Raw genomic sequence first — 22,036 nt, 5'->3', positions numbered from 1 at the left:
TCCTCTTAAGGGGAACTAAAAAGGGGGTGAAATTTTAAAATGAGAATTTATACAGTATATCTCAAGAAACTTAACATGTTACAGAAGTGAAAAATGGTATTTTTATCTCTGTAAAAATAAGGAAACATGTATTTTTAGTTTTCGGAAATAACACTTGAGTGGAAGGTGGTGGTGGGGGTGGGGGGGGAGGAAAATTGACTTTTAATGAGGCTACTGTTATCTCAAAAATAAAGATGTTACAGACGTGAAATTTGATATCTGGAATCTGCTTTAAAAGTAAAGAAGTACTAATTCTCGGAAAATCCAATGAATGGGGGGGGGGGGAGGTGAAAGAATTGAAAAATTAATTGACTTAATTGTATGCGAATACTTACATCCAATAAAAACTAAAGTTGTTACAGACGTGAAAATTGGTATTTGGATCTCTTTTAAAAACAAAGAAAAACGCGTTTTGGGGGGGAAATCATCTTGGCGGGGGGGAGTGAAAAGAGTTGAATTCCTTTCATGAGGTCACATAAATCAAAAACTGAAGAAGTTACAGTCGTGATAATTGGTATTTAGAAGATCCTTTACTATTAAAGAAACAAGTATTTTTTGCCGAAAAATTCACTTGGGGGGGGGGAGGAGTGTGAAAGTGAAAAAAGTGAATTATTTTAATCTCAAAACTGAAGGTAATAGACGTAAACAATGTTGTTTGGAATCTCCTTTAAACATAAAGAAACATGCCTTCTTTTAGTTTGGGGGGTGGGGGTGGTAAATAAATTTAACGGCGGTGGGGTGTAAAAGAAGTTGAGACCAATTGATTTTACTGTTCATAATGTATTTATAAGGAGCCTCCCTTGCTCAGGCGGCAGGGCGCCGGCCTCTCACAGCTGGGTTCCGTGGTTCAAATCCCGGTCTCTCCATGTGACATTCGTGCTGGACAAAACGGAGGTGGGACAGGTTTTTCTCCGGATACTCCGGTTTTCCCTGTCATCATTCATTCCAGCAATACTGTCCAATATAATTTCATTTCATTTGTCATCCATTAATCATTGCCCCAGAGGAGTGCGACAGGTTTCGACTGCCGTCACAATTCCTATTGTCGCCGCTAGATGGGGGCTTTATTCATTCCATTCCTGACCCTGTCGAATGACTGGAAACAGGCTGTAGATTTTCGATGTACTTATTCTGATCATAAACCGATCATTTTTATTCCTGGGTTCGTTTTCAACAGCCACCTTTTCCTTCGGAGAACGTTCTCAGATTACAGTAGATTCTCCTGGCATATAAATAAAAATTTAAACACATTTGAAATAAACGATAGGAATGAGATTGACCGTCCAATTGTTCACCTCTATAATAAGGCCAATAATGCACGGAAGTATGTTATTCGTTTGGCCAGAAATCCCGCACACTTGCCTACGCACGACAATGGTGCTGGTCACATTCTCAACAATGACAACGGCAGCAGATGTAATTTACCGCCAAGTAGCGGTCTTGCATCTTGCTGTAGGGTCCAGAACATCTATAATAATAATAATAATAATAATAATAATAATAATAATAATAATAATAATAATAATAAAAATAATGTTCTGGACCGTCGTCAAATGTGCGGACCGTGCTGGAAACGGATCCTGGATGGGTAATGACTAAGAATGCAGTCCGGTCGCGGGTTCAGTACCACCAAGGCACCCAAGACGACACCACGACTGATCTCCTGAAGGATTTGTTCCATATTAAAAATGCTTATAGGAAAAGATGGCAAAGATTTAGGGACTCAAGTGGCCGGGTGGAATACTTGGACCTAGCCCGGGAAAGAAAGATTGAAAAATGGGAGAAAACTTGCCGTGATCTATTAGAAAACGAGTCAGATCGCGAATTTTGGCGGATTCTCTCAGAAAAAGAGTCAGATCGCGAATTTCGGTGGATTATATATAAAACAATAAGCATTCAAATATAATTTCAGTATAATACCGTAGCGAAGCACGGGTATCTTGCTAGTACTTTAATATACTTTAATTACCTAAAATTCGTAGGTCATATCCCTAGGATGTTTTCAACATTGAGTTGCTTGCCTAAATGGCTAGAACTGTGGATATTTTCAGATAGTAAGTCATATGTGAACCAAATTTGGTTGAAATTACTCCATGGGTTCTACAGCTACGTCGGAACACAATAACACACACACACACACACACACACACACACACACATCATTTATATACATGTTATGCAATATTGAATACAGTATATTTTTCCGACTGTCAGCTTTTCACAGAAATATTTTGAAATATCTCAATCAATCAATCAATCAATCAATCAATCAATCAATCAATCAATCAATCAATCAATCAATCAATCAATCAATCAATCAAACAATCAATCAATCAATAATGTGCATTTACGGCTATCTCCTAGGTGACAGATTTCCCATCATTCTTTCTTTTACGTTTCCAAAGAACATCGAGATGTACCGAACATTTCGCTTGATAATGCATTCTAGCTCCTCGTCCTATGAATGAATATTTGTCCCAATTTGTCCTCTTGACACGACGCACAGGTCGCCTATGGGAGTCAAATCAAGAGATCTGCACCTGGCGAGCCGAATATGTCCTCGGGCACTCCCGGCACTAAAACCATACGCCATTTCATTTGTCCTCTTGAATTCCACCTCCTTCTTCACATTATGACATTTCCTTCTTTCAAAAGCTGCGCTCAAACTTATTCCTCTGCTACCGTCATTCCACTCCATCTCTCCACGTCGTTGAACATCTCATCTCCTTGCTCCCAAATCTTCCCAGCGTAACACTACTCACACAGAGCAAATGGTGCCGCTTTTCTTTGTATCCTTCTCAGTTCTCTTATCAAGCAGTCCTATACACTAACTGGGGTCTTGCCACAGACTTATGAGCCCTCTCCTTTACATCCTTACTACAACCCCTAAATACTCTTATAAGCGTCCAATTATTATTATATAGAACGTTCTTTTCTTTACAGTTTTAAAACAGAGAGGCGCTGCTTTTAGAAACAATCGGACCGGGCGAGTTGGCCGTGCGCGTAGAGGCGCGCGGCTGTGAGCTTGCATCCGGGAGATAGTAGGTTCGAATCCCACTATCGGCACCCCTGAAGATGGTTTTCCGTGGTTTCCCATTTTCACACCAGGCAAATGCTGGGGCTGTACCTTAATTAAGGCCACGGCCGCTTCCTTCCAACTCCTAGGCCTTTCCTATCCCATCGTCGCCATAAGACCTATCTGTGTCGGTGCGACCTAAAGCCACTAGCAAAAAAAAAAAAAACAATCGGGGATCTTCTTGTAATTGTTCAGTTTTGGAGATTTGTTCTTAACTGTGCACGAACTGCTATTTCTTCTCACGTGGTGCGCTTGTTAATGGCTGCATGCTTTCCTGTGCAAACTCAATATCGCAAGAATTGTATTCCTACATCATTCACGTCTTCATAAATTTTACAACATAATTGCCGAAACTAAACACTTTAATGCATTCAGATTTTTGTTCCATTTGTTCGTAAAAATAACATTAACATTTTACTGATTATATCAATAACACTGTAAACAACTCACATGATCCATATCATTAAACGCCTGTATTATGTGAGTGAAAATTAAAAATCTTTCAGTTGTCTATCTCTAAGGATAAATGAAATATTGCCCTCCGAAATACGGAAAAAAAATTTAAGCCTACGCGGTGATATCACGACTTTTTGTGTGTCAGTTATTATAGCTAGGATTTGTTTACATAATCATATTTGGACGCTTTCTTCATCTATTATAAAGGTTTCTTATTCTTTAACGATTCCAAGTTGTCTTTTTACAGATTTTTGTCGGATTTTAAGTGGAATGTTCCATTCGGGTGTCCGCCTCTGTGGTGTAGTGGTTAGTGTGATTAGCTGCCACCCCCGGAGGCCCGAGTTTGATTCTCGGCTCTGCCATGAAATTTAAAAAGTGGTACGAGGGCTGGAATGGGATATACTCAGCCTCGAAAGGTCAACTGAGTAGAGGTGGGTTCGTTTCCCACCTCAGCCATCCTGGAAGTGGACTTTCGTGGTTCTCCTCCAGGCAAATGCCGGGATGGCACCTAACTTAAGGCCACGGCCGCTTCCTTCCCTCTTCCTTGTTTATCCCTTCCAATCTTCCCATCCCCCTGCAAGACCCCTGTTCAGCAAGTGCGGCCGCCTGGGTGAGGTACTGGTCCTCCTCCCCAGTTGTATCCCCCGACCCAAAGTATGAAGCTCCAGAACACTGCCCTTGAGGCGGTAGATGTGAGATCCCTCGCTGAGTCCGAGGGAAAAACCAACCCTGGAGGGTAAGCAGATTAAGAAAGAAAGAAAGAAAAAGATGTTCCATTCGGGAGATAGTAGGTGTGAACCTCGCCGTCGACAATCCTGAAGAAAGCTTTTCCAAGATTCCTCATTCTTCACGTGACTGCATCTTTTATCCTCCAAGTCTTAGTCCACTTCCTGCGGTCACTGAAAACCTATATATGTTAGCAGAAATTAAAACCCTTCAAAATTATTATTATTATTAATAAAGAAATTATTATTAATAATAATAAAGATATCCAAATATTTGAGGGAAACAATTGAAGAAAATGGTTTGGAAAAATCCGCTGTAGAAGAAAGAATATACAAGATGGAAAGAGCACGCGGTATAACTAGGAATGTCTATAACAAATGTGTTTGTCTAAAAACCTCAAAATACTGTACAACACTACAACACGGTAGTCAAACCGAAATGCCCCTACGCGAGTGAATGTCTAGTGCTTAATTACAAGCTGAATAAATTAAAGTTCTGGAGAGAAAAATTAAACGGAAAGTCCTCAGCCCGCTAAGAACTACAGAACTCTGGAAATCAAGAATTAATGATGAAATATACTGGAACATAACAGATACAATGCGGAAGAGGTGATTGATATTTTTTGAACATTTATACCGAATGGATAGAGCCTCCGTGGCTTGATGGCAGCGCACCGGCCTCTCACCGCTGGGTTCTGTGGTTCAAATCCCGGTCACTCCATGTGAGATTCGTGCTGGATAAAGACGGAACAGGTTTTTCTCCGGGTACTCCGGTTTTCCCTGTCATCTTTCATTCCAGCAACACACTCCAATATCATTTCATCTTCCATTCATTAACCATTGTCTCAGAGGAGTGCGACAGGCCTCGGCAGCCGGCACAATTCCTATCCTCGCCGCTAGATGGGGGCTTCATTCATTCCATTCCTGACCCGGTCGAATGACTGGAAACAGGTTGTGGATTTTCATACACCGAGTGGATGACAACAGGTTTATCAAACAAATCTTCAAATATCTTTGGAACAAGAAATTAACAACAACCTGGATTCATAAAGTCAAGAAATATTTGGAAGGAAACAACATAAGGGAGGAGGAGGCAACAGAAAGGGAGTAATTTTAGAAAGAAAGTGTTAAAATGGAAGGATTCCAAGGTCGCGAGGGAAAGAAAACAGGCTCAAAATGGGCCGAGGAGAGGGAAAGGAGGAATAGTGAGCAGATGAAGGAAGAAGAAGGAACAACAAAGGATGAAGCACTGAAATGGTCTCGTGGTCACTAGAAGAACCTAAGGGAGAAAGAATAAGAAGAAGAGGAATGGGCCCACGGTCAAAACATTACCCTGCGGATTACCGCCGATCCTCGAACGGTCGAGATCTAGTTGTGCCCCTGTTCAGTGGGACAGGTTTCTCCATTTGTTAATGTTCTTTGAATATCCTTCTTAATATTGACAAGTATCAAAATTACATATTAATATCAATTAAAATTGAAATTCTTAATCCCCATTTAATGATTACCATAATAGCGACTTCATTAAAACGTCTATTTAACAACAGGAAATAAGGTTTCAAAATCATTACTTAATCGATAAACATAACCTAACCTAACCTAGTTTTGACTGAGGACTCTACATCGTATTTAAAACTTATTTTAACTTATTTCGGAAAGTTCTGACTGCTGGAGGCACTCCGAGCTGACGACGGGCCCAACTCAACATCCCCCCCCCCCCCCCCCCCCCCCCGCCGTCCTCACCGCCAACGAATTTCAACAGATCGGTCACACTACAGTGAATCTTGTCATACAACTGAAGTGCAGTGAATAATGAAGAAATGATGTGAAAGGTTTCGGCGAAGAGATCTTCAGTAGGCCTACTGATGGAACAATTCTCCTTCGTAAAGCGTCTGAAGGTCATGTAACGGCACTGGATAACGAAAGGAACCAGTTCCTTAAGTGTACCGCTCGTTAAGTTCTCTGCAGTCTCTTGAAACCTGTTTCTCGCAACACGCACTAGTGCAGCAGATTCATGACCTAGCCAGTTGTGTGATGTTGGCACCAGGATCACTTTCGCGTGGATTCCAAGCCACGTCGGGTTTACGGGAATTCAACTTGGGTATGAAGCTGCAAAAGAAGCTGTACTTTTACCTCCTAGACCTTTGAGTGTACCTCCTCGGAATACTTGTTCTCAGCTACGTCGAACCATCTTGGCAACCTGGGAATCGGAGTAGACTAGCTATCCACACTCCCAACAAGCTGAGAACAATTAAAAATACAACTCGGCAGGTTCGATGCTGACTCAGTCGGGTGGTATTTGAAGGTGCTCAAAGACGTCAGCCTCGCGACGGTAGATTTACTGGCACGTAAAAAGAACTGACTGAATTCCGGCACCTCGGCGTCTCCGAAAACCGTAAAAGTAGTTAGTGGGACGTAAAAACAAATACAGTACGTTATTATTATTATTATTATTATTATTATTATTATTATTATTATTAAACCCGCCTGCACGGAGGGAGGCCGTAGTTTTATGTAGGCCGAGGATAGGACATGGAAGATCCGCACTCTTATCTCCTAAAGAGAGAAGACGCCGATCTCTCTGGCCTAAGACGGAACCTACACTCGAACTCGACTAGCCGGTGACCAGAATGCTGGTAATCTCGTAATTCGCTTTATGTGCGAGAATATGCTCTGCAACTCAGGGAACTTACGGTCCCTTTTGATTCCTTAGAATACATTTCGGCTTAATGCCATAATGTTTTATTTTATTTTGTAATTCATTTCGAAATTCTTTCGAAACTTCCTTTCCACTTAATTTGATCACCTAGTTGTAAAACAAAAATCACCACCAGAAAGCGATTTAATGTGAACGCATATTGAAAGTTTTAACGTACTGTAGCTCTGGCAGTTTGCATGATTCAATATATCAGCTGTATTATTACTAATCACTTTGTGGTACTTAAGACGTTTAATGTCATATTTGTTTCTATCACTAAATTCCGTAAGTCATATTTTATCGTTTCTTGTCATATTTGGTTAGTTTTAGGATATATTTAGCTAGTTTCTAGGGTAGCCTACAGATAAATGAAGAAAAAACAGTACAAATGACCTTCAGAAAAGATGGGAAATCAATGCCCAAAGACAACATAACATTACACCAAAAGCCATTACAAAAGGTACGAAATTACAAATATTTGGGAATAACACTACAGACAACGGCGGCATCTTTTGGTATACATATTCAAGAAAGAACGGCAGCAGCAATCAGAGCCTCATACAGCATCCAAAACATTTCAAACCTATCAATCAGCACGGCGATGAGACTTTTCAAGACGACAGTAGCGCCAGTGATAACATATGGAATTGAGCTCGTGTGGGAAAAGCTGAAGATCGGAGACCTGATGAGAATAGAAAGAATAAAAGCAATGTTCATGAAGAGGATTACCCGAGTCGGAAAGACAGCGCCATCCCGGATGGTCTACGAAATGATGCGGGAGACGTATTTCATAGAAGACATACGATCAAAATTCTACCTACAATCAACGGAAGCAAGCATGGCACTAGTAAACATCAGGGAAAGGAAGAAAAGTGAAATTGACCTAGACTTCTACACCTCACCAGCGATGACGGACGATAGATGGACTAGAGTGCAACACGCAGCGCCACGTGGTAACACGACTCTCCATACATGGGTTTCACCACAAGATATGCGTAAACCAGAAGTTCCATGAGCCAGACGAAGATTGTAAGTGCACTTTGTGTGGGCAGAAATGTAGTAGATACCACATCATAACTTGCACGAAAAGAACCAGGACAATTACAGACTACAGCAAAGGCTGAAATGTGAAATTTATTTAATGCTCGAACTTGAGTGTACATTTCTTTATTAAATTTAATTGGTTTTTAAGTTGTATTTAGCTAGTTTAGGTCATATTTACCTATTTTGAGGGTATATTTAGCCATTTTAGGTCACTTTTAACTAGTTTTGTGCATTGTATCTTTCACAATGATCGTTGCACAGGTTACATATACAGTCTTCGTTCGGCTGGTGGAAGTTATTGGTTTGGCAGAATCTGTGGTGAAATCCACGAGTGGCGTAACGTGTAATTACGTGCCGTAGCTCGTAATTTGCTTGCTTCCACTCTTCCGTCATTATGGCATCCGTGGAATAGAAGTCGGACCAAATAGCATTTCTTTTCTCGTAGGGCTTGGTGTTTGGTAGACAAAACTGTGTTTTGATATCGTCAATGAAGTATTCCTCTTTGGTTAGAACATACGTTAACCTTGAAGGGGCTGACTTCCCAATGCCTAGAATTCTCTTGAGATATCGGGCCTTGACTTTTTCTATTGTCATCAGGTCGCTGAGTGTGAGTTTTCCCAGATGATGCTAATGCCATAGGTTGCCATTGGTGATATGGCTGTCCTGAACAGTAACATTGCTGTACCCAATGATATTTGTTGAGGTTGTTGAATGTTGTAGATGGCTTGTATTGCTGCGGCTGCTCTTTTTTTGACGTGGATATTGTAGGATGTTAGAGTAGTTTGGAGGGTGACTCCAAGGTACTTGAATTTCGGCACTACGTCTAGAGGTTTGTTGTGCGTGGTTATTATATTTTTGGTGCATGTTTTCCTCCTTTCCTAAAGGTCATTTGTTTAGTTTTGTTATGGTTTATTTGCAAACCGTTCCTTTCTGCCCATGATGTGAGCCTATTGAGGACCACTTGGAGCTCTTCTATGTTTTCTGAGCCTATTGCCATATCATCTGCGTAAAGTATAAGCAATGCTGAGGTATCTGTGATTATTTCTGTGATGTCTGCTGTCATGATGTTGAATAAAATTGGGCTGATTGGGTCACCTTGTAGGACTCCGTTTGTTTGGGTTACGTTTTTGGATAGGGTTATGTTGTCTGATATTTGGACATAGTTATATTTGATGATATTCGAGATTATGATTGCTATCGGATTTTTAACCCCTATTAGGTAATTGAGTTTCCGGACGAGTATATCTAGCTAGTTTTAGGGCACATAAAGTTACTTTAATTAAGTTGTATTTAGCTAGTTTTTGTGTCGTGTTTGGCTAGTTTTAGGGAATATTGAACTAGTTTTAGGGTATATTTAGCTCGTTTTAAGTCATACTTAGCTAGCTTTAGGGTACACTTGGTTCGTTTTAAGTCTTGTGTTGTATTAATTAAGTTTTAGTTTACCGCGCGAGTTGGTCGTGCGTTTAGGGACGCGCAGCTGTGAGCTCGCATCCGGGAGATAGTGGGTTCGCATCCCACTGTCGGCAGCCCTGGAGATGGTTTTCCTTGGTTTCCCATTTTCACACCAGGCAAATGCTGGGGCTGTACCTTAATTAAAGCCACGACCGCTTCCTTCCCATTCCTAGGCCATTCCTGTCCCATCGTCACCATAAGACCTATTTGTGTCGGTGCGACGTAAAGCAAATAGCAAAAAAAAAATAAGGGTACATTTAGTTACTTTTAAGTTGCATTTAGCTAGTTTTTGGTGTCGTATTTAGCTAGTTTTAGGTAATATTTACCTACTTTGATGGTATATTTAGCTAGTTTAGGTTACATTTAGCTAGTTTAAAATCATATTTAGCTAGTTTGAAGTCATTTTTATAGTGTAAGTCATTTAGCTCGTTTTCAGAGTAAATGTAGCTGGTTTTATGGTATATTTAGCTAGTTTTATGCCATATGTAGCTAGTTTTAAGTCACATTTAGCTAGTTCTAGGGTACATTTAGCTAGTTTTAGGGTACACTTAATTAGATTTTAAGTTGTATTTAGCTAGTCTTGTGTCATATTTAGCTAGCTTTAGGGTATATTTAGCTAATTTTAGGGTTCATTTAGTTACTTTTAGGTTGTATTTAGCTATTTTTCGTGTCGTATTTAACTAGTTTCAGGGTATATTTAGTTCGTGTTTAGGATATATTTAGCTAGTTTAGAGTATATTTAAGCTAGTTTTATGGCAGGATTAGCTAGTTTTTATGTCATATTTATCTACTTTTAGGTTATATTTAGCTAGTTTTAGGTAATATTTAGCTAGTTTTAGTTCATATTTAGCTCATTTCAAGTCATATTTTGCTAGTTTTCAGGGTATATTTAGATAGTTTTAGGGTATATTTGTTTGCATATTTTGTACATCTTAGGTCATAAACTTCTGAACCTTAATAATAAGTATGTGTGAGGTGATATTAGTAGAGAAAATTATAATAATTACCATATAAATGTATTAGGTTGTTTCGTTTAGGAGGAGTTGTGGCTTCGACATGGCTCTGTTCCAGCACACGGTAGTTCAGTATCCGAGCATTGCTGAGGTTTTTAATGATTTTCGAGTTTTAATTTTGAATAGGATTTTGAATTTGAGAGATAGTTGGAATGTTGTTCTCAAGTGAGTCGAATTTTTAATTTTGCAAAGGCAGTAAAAACGTCTATTATCTCATGGGAGGGCGTTGTGCGAAATATGTTGGTGGTGGTGGTGGTGATTATTGTTTATAGGCAACCATCCTCTATATAACACTAATCACAGAGAAAAAATGTAAGGAATCCGACACGTCGAAAAATGAAGGTATCGGAAATGTGATATTCTTACTATCGTCTAGTGTCGGTAGGAATGAATTTCGAAAATACTTTCTTTCACGGTACTGCCTAGTTGGGCTCATGCAAGTTTCAAACACGATCTGTGTTTCCCCGTTTCAGACACTTCCCTCGTTAGATGGAAGGAGTACTGTACTTCTGGTTGAGGATATGACGCAACCCTCTATACTGGACAGCTTGACACATAACGCACACTTCAGGGGTTGTCATTAAGCAATTCACTAGATAATCTACGATATACACTGACTGACAGAGCAAATGCAACACCAAGAAGGAGTGGTTCGAAAGGGATGAAAGTTGGGGAAAAAACAGAGACGGCACGGACGAATAATTGATGTTTATTTCAAACCGATATGCAGGTTACACAATGCGCACGGCATCGACTCAGTAGGATGTAGGACCACCGCGAGCGGCGATGCACGCAGAAACACGTCGAGGTACAGAGTCAATAAGAGTGCGGATGGTGTCCTGAGGGATGGTTCTCCATTCTCTGTGAACCATTTGCCACAGTTGGTCGTCCGTACGAGGCTGGGGCAGAGTTTGCAAACGGCGTCCAATGAGATCCCACACGTGTTCGATTGGTGAGAGATCCGGAGAGTACGCTGTCCACGGAAGCATCTGTACACCTCGTAGAGCCTGTTGGGAGATGCGAGCAGTGTGTGGGCGGGCGGGCATTATCCTGCTGAAACAGAGCATTGGGCAGCCCCTGAAGGTACGGGAGTGCCACCGGCCGCAGCACATGCTGAACGTAGCGGTGGGCATTTAACGTGCCTTGAATACGCACTAGAGGTGACGTGGAATCATACGCAATAGCGCCCTAAACCATGATGCCGCGTTGTCTAGCGGTAGGGCGCTCCACAGTTACTGCCGGATTTGACGTTTCTCCACGCCGACGCCACACTCGTCTGCGGTGACTATCACTGACAGAACAGAAGCGTGACTCATCGGAGAACATGACGTTCCGCCATTCCCTCATCCAAGTCGCTCTAGCCCGGCACCATGCCAGGCGTGCACGTCTATGCTGTGGAGTCAATGGTAGTCTTCTGAGCGGACGCCGGGAGTGCAGGCCTCCTTCAACCAATCGACGGGAAATTGTTCTGGTCGATATTAGAACAGCCAGGGTGTCTTGCACATGCTGAAGAATGGCGGTTGACGTGGCGTGCGGGGCTGCCACCGCTTGGCGGCGGATGCGCCGATCCTCGCGTGCTGACGTCACTCGGGCTGCGCCTGGACCCCTCGCACGTGCCACATGTCCCTGCGCCAACCATCTTCGCCACAGGCGCTGCACCGTGGACACATCCCTATGGGTATCGGCTGCGATTTGACGAAGCGACCAACCTGCCCTTCTCAGCCCGATCACCATACCCCTCGTAAAGTCGTCTGTCTGCTGGAAATGCCTCCGTTGACGGCGGCCTGGCATTCTTAGCTATACACGTGTCCTGTGGCACACGACAACACGTTCTACAATGACTGTCGGCTGAGAAATCACGGTACGAAGTGGGCCATTCGCCAACGCCGTGTCCCATTTATCGTTCGCTACGTGCGCAGCACAGCGGCGCATTTCACATCATGAGCATACCTCAGTGACGTCAGTCTACCCTGCAATTGGCATAAAGTTCTGACCACTCCTTCTTGGTGTTGCATTTGCTCTGTCAGTCAGTGTAGAACAAGAGATTGTGAACCTATGGCACGCATCTCCAGCTGCCACGCGAACGCGATTGCAGAAGCACGCTACACAACGAACTGTATAACCTAAGTATCAATTAATGTTTCTAACATGCAATAAAATAGGTCAAAATTTCGTATAATTTGGGTGTGCAGAATGACAATATCGATAAGTGTGACGGGTGATTCCTTGACGTTCGCTCGCTCCCTCAGTCTGCATTTGTGCAGTCAGTCAGTGAAATGAAGTCAGTTTACTTTTTCGTTTATCGTTAACATTATACTTTTAAGGAGATGTGTGTTTTAAGGGCTTGTAATATTTTTACAAATTGTTAATATAATACAAACTATATCTTATTCTCAAACAGTGATAGAATCTAAAATCTAAATAACATTTTATATAATTTCGAAGTTAGAAGTCAAAAGAGGGGCTTTTGAAATAAAACAATGTACTATATGTATGTTTAGTCCTCAGCCCTACGGCTGGTTGGATCCTAAACAGTTCTGCCATCAGCTGTCATAGATGGCCTAGGCATCACTGAAGAGGCGTACTAGTGAAATGAGGAGTGAGGTAGTTTCCCGTTGCTTTCCTCACCGAACCAAAAGTTGCTATTACAAATCAGTTTGCCAAGCCCACTGAAATGCATGCACCAAACGACCCTATTAGCAACATTTTCACACCATTCATAGCAGGGACTGGCTGCAGATTGAATGGCATTACTAGCATCACTCATACCTCAGCCACTTTCATTTTGTCAAAGCCAAGGATAAAGCTGAGACAGGTCAATTAAAGTAACCAAATTGCTCTAGCGCATACCAGAAGACATAGTGCACTGTAAACACTAGGTCCCGCCAGGAAAGGCAAATACACTAGGCAATTGGAAATAATCAACCAGACTTTAACTGACACACTGTTCGAAAAAAGATTGCCATCCCTGTTCCAGAAGAATGGTTGATATCCTATGTAATGCCGAATGCTGGTGAAACAACTTTCTAAATCCAGTCAAATCCAAAAACTCAGACCAATGTACCCCCTACCTCATATCTTGACCAGACATTTCAGTGGTAAGAAAGAGACAAGTAGTAAACATCTATACATACAAAATAAGGATGTTGTCTTTAATTTGGTCAGAACATACAAAATCTGTATTTGTGTGTCGGTCATGTCCAGAATAAGAAGGAAATACATTTTCGAAATTTCTGTCATGTATGTATATTTTATTTATTTATTTATTTATTTATTTATTTATTTATTTATTTATTTATTTATTTATTTATTTATTTATTTATTTATTTATTTATTTATTTATTTATTTATTTATTTATTTATTTATTTATTTATTTATTTATTTATTTATTTATTTATTTATTTATTTATTTATTTATTTATTTATGTATTTATTTATTTATTTATTTACATCATAAGAAAACAGCTAACAGAATTTAAAGAAAATCAGTAATTAAATTCTGGAAAGATGTCACTACAATCTAGGCTATAAACATTTTATTCGTGCTGGGTGAAATAGCAAGGTCTAAAATTTAATTCTAAAATACCTCCTTTAATATCGATACATGCTATGCAACAAAAGTTGTAGAAAATAAACATTTCTGGCGGTACTGAACCCATCATTCACCCCTATTAACTAGCCAACCTAGCCACGAGATACGTTGTTGTGAAAAGAGCATCCATTTTTGCTGCATCAGTACTTGAGGAGCACCCTATGTCTTCGTACCCACGAGACAAGACCCGCTGAAGTTGAATTGCAATCCCTTTTGCCGGGAAATAAATCCAGATTTATAAGATCCTAGGGGGGAATTTCGGATGGATTCGAGCATACTCGTGACTAATTTCAAAAATACCATGATTATCTAGATGCAAATTAAAACTTGGATTGGTACAGCGGAACGCCAGTAAATTGGAAGTAATTGTCATGCAATCAAATCTCTTCTGGCCAAAGATGGAAACATTGCGCTGGACCGTGAGAAGATTAGAAGCTACATGTGTATGTCGTCATGGTGGGAGAAAAGTATTTATCTAACCCACACTTCAGCGTTTTACACCGCTTAGAGGCAAATCAAAATTATAAAATCATGAGATTCATAGTCCTCGAATTTTTCTGAACATTAGGGATATCAACATCAAAGATGAGACCCGTGGGTTAATTAAATTGTGTAGTGTGGTGCAATATTTTTACCACTTTATCGTGCCAAAACGTAGATATATTAGGAGTGACGACTGAGGCCCGGAGGATTCCATCATTGGCAGTGCGGAAGTCGAGATCTTTGTCACTCTGGGTCACTTATTTATGTGCGGAAGTAATTGAACATTCAAAATTGGTTATGGTAAGAGTAAATACCAGCGTATTGTAAGAACTGGTGGAGTGTGAAATGAAATAAATACTCATATTCGTGTGAATATTAGATTTGCCTGCGTTTGGCGAGGAAAACGAGATAAATCAACGGCATATCTCGTCACGCTAATCTCAATACATTCCTTTTGCCTGTTAAATGTGTCGCATGGTGTAAATATTAAAGTATGAATAAGAAGTGAATTGATAATAAATTATATATTTTATGTAAATATTATATAAGGGTGAGAATATCCAAGAAGAAACGTGTGAAATAACATTGAAGAATCACACATATTTGTTAAGTATTCAAAAAAATTCAGAGTGTAGAATGTAAGAAATTAAATTGAATAATGTTGTTAATTAAGAATCTCTAAGAAGAAATGTGTGAAGTGTGGATAGTGTATATCAACATGGTGTATTAAGCCATAATTGAGCGTTCGGCGATCGGCAATGTCTGATAACATGCTGTTGCTGAGCAGAAATCCAGGTGGGTGACATGATTTGTATTCTTTAAAGTGTATACTGCATCGTTGGGTTCTGTGTAAATTAAGGCCGAAGTTTCAGGCCGACAGCTTGTTGTTTTTCTTTGCTTTTGTGTAAATATTAAGTGCTGTGTGGCTCAGAGATGTTTAGCGTGTGGTCAGTAATGAGAAGTTTACGCATATTTTATGTTAAAATCCCAAGATTTCAGACGATTATTTTGAATCGGATGAAAGTAGGTATCGGGTAAAGATAACTCCTATACCAGTTTGTCGTTAAAGGATTAGTGTGTGAACGTTTCGTGTCAAAGTATAATGTAAAATATAGTTGAGTGGTGGAAAGTTTTGTTTTTGTGAGTATCGAATAGAGATATCCTACTGTCTAAGTTAAGTCAAGAGCGGTGTGATTTTTTCCTGGCATTTAAAGTTTGCTATTTGCAAGAAGTTTGTTTCAGTAGTTTAAGTAATTTCAGCATGATGACGAAACCGTGAAATAAGCTACGATACTGAAGTTAAATATAAACTAAAATGAGATTAAGATAGGCCATATCTGCGATCATATAGACATCCAATACCATGATGAGAAAGGATGAACCAGCAGAGCCAGTGTTTACATTGACGTGAGACTTGGTCTAATCAGATGTAATTGTCTTCACATCAACGAAATCGGAGCGAGGCACTTCGTTTACCTTAACGCAATTCCACTTGTCTTTGCGCTGCTGATTAGAGAGGTGGTACGTAGATGAGTCCATATTTCAAGGCTCTTTTAACATTTCTTTATATAACGGAATGGCAGGAGTTATCTTTATTTTGACTGTGTCCAAGTTCAAAGAACTTTACAGTAATGCTTTCGATTTTGTAATGGACTACCGCGTACAAGAATGTAGAGACTAAACACTTATTCTTCCCCTGTCTCCCACAGTTGTCTGAATAGAGAACTATTTCTAAATTCGACTGGTGCGTTACTGGCTTACGTGAACATCCGTCACTAGAGAAGTAAACTAGCATCTGTTCACATGGCAACAGATTGCCACACACTGACAAGCACGAAGACGGGGATGAATGCCCTCGCTGCAATACTGACGTTGAGTGCTCCGTAGCGGCGCAGGGCCACGTGAAGTTCCCGCGGCTTATGTATATTAGAGAGGACTACGTTGTGAGAATTCTTATCGATTTAATTCAAAATCGGCAAATTTTGAGTTATGTCAGTATTGCTCTCAGAGAGCGATATTCGGGTAACTAACAATCACTGCATTTAGGGCAGTCGCCCGGGTGGCAGATTTGCTATCTGTTGTTTCCTTAGCCTTTCCTTAAATGATTGCAGAGAAATTGGAAATGTATTGAACATCTCTCATAGTAAGTTATTCCAATCCCTAACTCCCCTTCCTATATACGAATATTTGCCCCAGTTTGTCCTCTTGAATGCCAACTTTATCTTCACAATATTTCGTACTTTTAAAGACACCACTCAAACTTATTCGTCTACTGATGTCATTCCACGCCATCTCTCCACTGACAGCACGGAACATATCACTTATTCGAGCAGCTCGTCTCCTTCCTCCCAAGTCTTCCCAGCCCAAAACTTTGCAACATTTTTGTAACGCTACTACTGTATTTTGTCGGAAATCATTCAGAACAAATCGAACTGCTTTTCTTCGGATTTGTTTCAGTTCTTGAATCAAGTAATCCTGGTGAGGGTCCCATACACTGGAACCATACTCTAGTTGGGATCTTACCAGAGACGTATATGCCCATTCCTCTACATCCTTACTATAACCTCCACTTGACACGTTGGTCCATAAGCTATTCGATCCATGCTAGGGAGGCGCTGATAGGAATGGATTTACACACTGAACTCAATCCTTTGCAGCATTCGTACTTGAAATTGGTGATAACGGTAGACCATAAGTGAACATTAGTACTTTTCCTGAAAAGTGTGAGTCTGTGCCACTTTACATTATCATCGATCACTTCTTAGGATAGCATCGCTATATTATGCCATATAGTCACATTGATCTTCTACATTTTTCTGACCGGGAGAGTTGTCCGTGCGGTTAGGGCCGCGCGGCTGTGAGCTTGCATCCGGGGATAGTGCGTTCGAACCCCACTGTCGGCAGCCCTGAAGATGGTTTTCCGTGGTTTCCCATTTTCACACCAGGCAAATGCCGGGGTTGTACCTTAATTAAGGCCACGGCCGCTTCCTTCCCATTCGTGATCGTTTCCTATCCCATCGTCGTGACCTTTTAAGCAAATAGCAAAAAGAAGCATCCTTCTGAGACATCTACATGACCGAACTGTCAAAGACAGGTACGATAGCTAGTGTACCTTTGACATCTACAGCTCATCTTGTCAAAAGAAAGTATTGTCATCAATCTGTCAACAGACTTTGAATGACTTATAACAAATAAAGTCTGACATATAACGATTTGTTGTTATTCTGGTGGATACTACAAAAGTATCGGACCTGGATTTTTAAAAAGGAGACCAATGTGTTACCGATCTGAGATGTCTTAAGTTTCAAACTGATGGCCACAATAGCTATTAACTGAACTTCTCAGAAGACTGGAAGGAAGTGCATATAAGGGCAAAACCCATTAACGATGTTTATACCCAATTAAAACCGCAGTTTACAGTAAATCTCTGGCAATCCAGGAGAGAAAGTTTGTGAATCAGAAGTCATACTAGGAAGTAGATTATGTCTGCGTCATGGTAGTCGCGGCAATGGTGGTGGTGATGATGACGATTATTGTTCTAAGAGGAAGTACAGCTATGCAACCAACCACTATCAACATTAATTAGAGGGGGAAAATGGAAGGGCCCCAATAGTTCGAAAAATAAAGACAAGGGCCCCAAAAGGCTTCAAAAATGAAAGACTCCCTAGGCCTCGTAAACTAATACCGTCGGGGTCAGAAAAAACAAGAGTTGACCAAGAGAAGTCGGATAGGTTAGATCAAAGTAAGGAATCTGGCACAAGTAAGTGGAAGCAATGCCGGGACTCCACTAAGGGCCCCGTGGTTGCCAACCCACGCTCCCAAGTTGAGACCCCTGGGGCGCCTCTCACAGCGGATAGCGTGGGTGATTTTCTACCGCCCCCACTCACGGGGGGTTTTCCTTTCCCTAGACAGGCTGCTTTCACTACAGCCAACCTGATCTTACCCCACCCAGAGCATCAGCAGCTGCTCCTAACACGCAGTATAGACGTTACCTGATGGATCTATAGTGTCATTTCGTGCACCGAGGGAGTTTATCCGACCCCAGCTCTTCGGCTCCTCTAGAGTGTCAGGCTATTTCCCACTGCCCAGTCCTTGGCGTTGAGAGCTGAAGAAAAGTATCCTTCCGCGTGTGAGTACTACCCCTGTTACCTCTTCCGTCACGGTTCCCCTTCTCCGCCACAACCAGCTTATTATTAACGTCGAACATCTATCTGACAAACACTTCATTCTCAAATAAACCAAACCCCCCGTGGCACTACAGCCCTTGAAAGGTCTTGGCCTACCAAGCGACCGCTACTCAGCCCGAAGGCCTGCAGATTACGAGGTGTCGTGTGGTCAGCACGACGAATCCTCTCGGCCGTTATTCTTGGCTTTCTAGACCGGGTCCTTTCTCAAATAGTACAGCAGCAAAAGAAATTACAGTACTTCCTTTCACATTGCTGTACTTTGTTTATGAACCGTACCTATTTATTCCTTTATTGATCATGTACAATTTACATATTACTGACGAATACCGAAACAAGAGAAGCAAGGTTAATTTTTATTTCATAATGTAATTTGTGTGAGGCACATGGGGACGATTCCGCTCTCGTGCAACGACTGTCAGTGGCAGTTTCTCATAGTTTAACAGGCTGAAAACCCACCCGCGAGTGAGAATGCAAAATACAGTGTTTCCAAGAATGTTGTATATATTGTCTCGTCATTCGGAAGGTAGAGGACAGTTACGAATATAAAGTAGGGTATAAATTATTATTATTATTATTATTATTATTATTATTATTATTATTATTATTATTATTATTATTATTATTAGTATTAGTATTACTATTATTATTATTTCTTTCTTGCAAGCTTTTTTACGTTGCAATCGACACAGATAGGTCTTATGGCGACGATGGGATAGGAAAGGACTAGGGTGGAAAGGAAGCGTCCGTGGCCTTAATTAAGGTACAGCCCCAGTATTTGCCTGGTGTGAAAATGGGAAACTACGGAAAACTATCTTCAGGGCTGCCGACAGTGGGACAGTGGGGTTCGAACCCACTATCTCCCGAATACTGGATACTGGCCGTACTTAAGCGACTGCAGCTATCGTGGTCGGTATTATTATTATTATTATTATTATTATTATTATTATTATTATTTTGTGTACGCTAATGATCCTATACCTATAACTTAACCGTGTTGAGGTCCTTCATGATTTACTTACGGCGAGTGCATAGATCGAACTGAGCTGACACATAGGCCTGCTGATGAACAGCCGAGCGAACAAGCGTTTTCTGTCACATAAATCTGGTATGTAGCTTGGTTGGGTTACGTTTTGTTTTAGTTTCCTTGTTGCCTTTATTGCTTGTTTACATGATTCAGACACTTTGTTATAACTAAAACAACATTTTCAGCGACTTTAGGGAGAGGTGCCGTCAGAAATAGTCACGGCATATGTAAACAACCACAAAGCCTGATATAGTACCACAAGAAAACATAGGAATTCCTTTAAATTCCGCCCGCGCGAGCCGTGCAAACATTGTACGTAGAAACGCCGGTCAGCTCCACTTGTTCCACAGTCCACAGCAGATTCTCATCTCGTAGGCTACTGCAAACGTTCAGAACAACTTGTTTAGACTTGTTACTTAATTTCCCCCCACTTTTATTAGCTTTAAAGTATTTCACTGGTGACTCACGCTTCACACGTGTTGCTCACACCTAACCAATGAGCATGCTATTACAGTCAGTATTACCGACAGTTTTCTTGGATTCATCTTCTCGTCGTAAAAATTAAGCGAACAAAAGAGCAATAGAATGAACTTGAACAAAGCTTAGTAAGTATACAATGCAATAAGATGTCAAGGTCATCTTAAATATTTATATATTTTTTGCTACAAATACCGTCGAGAATAATAACTATTCACAGCCATCTGGGTATGAAAGATAGGAGCTGGTAACAAATCCGAATAACATACAACTTGTCGAATATTTTCCATATTTTTACAGAGCAGAAATTTGTAATTGGTCAACTCAGTTCAAGAGAATATGTAACCAAACTCAGGGAAGCTCTTGACTTCAGAAAAAAAAAAGCAACAAACCTAGGAACTACTTACCGCCGCGGAAGCCTCTTCACTGACCAGAAGTCTGACTAACATCAAAGGGACCGCTCTGTCAAGACATGAGAAGTAGCTCCCTGGAAAGGGATGTCACGCTTGGAATGATGGATCGCATATGAGAAAGTGGAAGACCTAGCAAGATCACGTTGGTTACATGGCTTCAAAAGACATAATGACATGCAAATTGCTGAGCTAAAGAAGATACCCAGAACAGAGCCGGATGGAGACAGTGGTGGTAGTGATTATTGTTTTAAGAGGAAGTACAACTGGGCAACCATCCTCTATATAACACTAATCAGAAAGAACAAATAGAAAGGATCCGACTCTTTGAAAACTGAAGGTATCGACCAAAGAAAGACAAGGGCCACGAAGAGCTTGAAAATGAAAGGCTCCCCAGAGTTCGAGTGCTGTAATACCGTCGGGGTTGGAAAAGAACAAGAGTTGACTAAGGGAGGTCGGATAGTGATGAAAGTGAGGAGCCTGGCACAAGTAGAATCAATACCAGGACTCAGCTAAGGGCCCCGTGGTCGCTAACCCACGCTCCCAAATTAAAAGCTCCTGGGGACCCTTTTAGTTGCCTCTTACCCCAGGCAGAACATAACGGGGGTCTTATTCTACCACAGGGGGAAATGCAGACACATGATCCATAGGATAACAGAGAGCCGTGAATGAAAATGAAAATCCACAGCCTGTTTCCAGTCATTCGACCGGGGTCAGGAATGGAATGAATGAAGCCCCATCCAGCGGCGAGGATTATTATTATTATTATTATTATTATTATTATTATTATTATTATTATTATTATTATTATTATTATTATTATTATTTGCATTTTTGTTTTCAGGATTGACCAATGGGCTGAAGAATTTGGCGATGAGTTGTGGGACTTAGGACTGAAGGTTTCAAAAGTGCAGGAACTCAAAAAGGTAATTAAATTATTTTCCATATATACGGGATTCTCTCAGTCCTGTATTATTAATCTAAGTATCTTCAGAGACTCATCATCTTTGTTTCCCTTATCTATCTGCTGCCTGGTCAGAGCAAATATGACTCCATTCATATTATTCATCACTTCTCATTCATCACACTGGAAGGGATTTTTTTTTTTTTTTACAGATTTGTTTAAAAGGCTCATATTGTTTCTTTCTTCAGCTACCGGGCGAGTTGGCTATGCGGTTAGGGGCTCGCAATTGTGAGCTTGCATTCGGGAGATTAGCGGGTTCGAATTCCGCTGTATAGCATCGCTAGAAAAAGTGTCCTTGTTTACCGACGCCATTGCGGGAAAAGTATACGAGCGAATAGTCGATGAATTTTACACATCGGTAACGAGATGAAAAATCGTTCAAAAGAACCGATAGA

At 40.8% G+C, this 22,036-nt stretch overlaps 1 protein-coding gene across 3 annotated transcripts in view; it reads left to right on the top strand.

Moving 5' to 3' along the window:
• The window catches only part of Ca-Ma2d (Ca[2+] channel Muscle-specific alpha2/delta subunit), a 318,622-nt gene that overhangs the window by 4,986 nt on the left and 291,600 nt on the right, over nucleotides 1-22,036 (top strand). For all 3 annotated transcript variants that reach the window (XM_067145019.2, XM_067145020.2, XM_067145018.2), the window contains exon 2: nucleotides 21,522-21,603. In XM_067145019.2, the coding sequence (XP_067001120.2) occupies nucleotides 21,522-21,603 (82 nt within the window). The remainder of the gene's footprint in view (nucleotides 1-21,521; nucleotides 21,604-22,036) is intronic.

Source organism: Anabrus simplex, chromosome 4 (assembly GCF_040414725.1).
Source record: "Anabrus simplex isolate iqAnaSimp1 chromosome 4, ASM4041472v1, whole genome shotgun sequence".
Taxonomy (NCBI): domain Eukaryota; kingdom Metazoa; phylum Arthropoda; class Insecta; order Orthoptera; family Tettigoniidae; genus Anabrus; species Anabrus simplex.
This window is presented reverse-complemented; position numbering and strand designations above follow the sequence as displayed.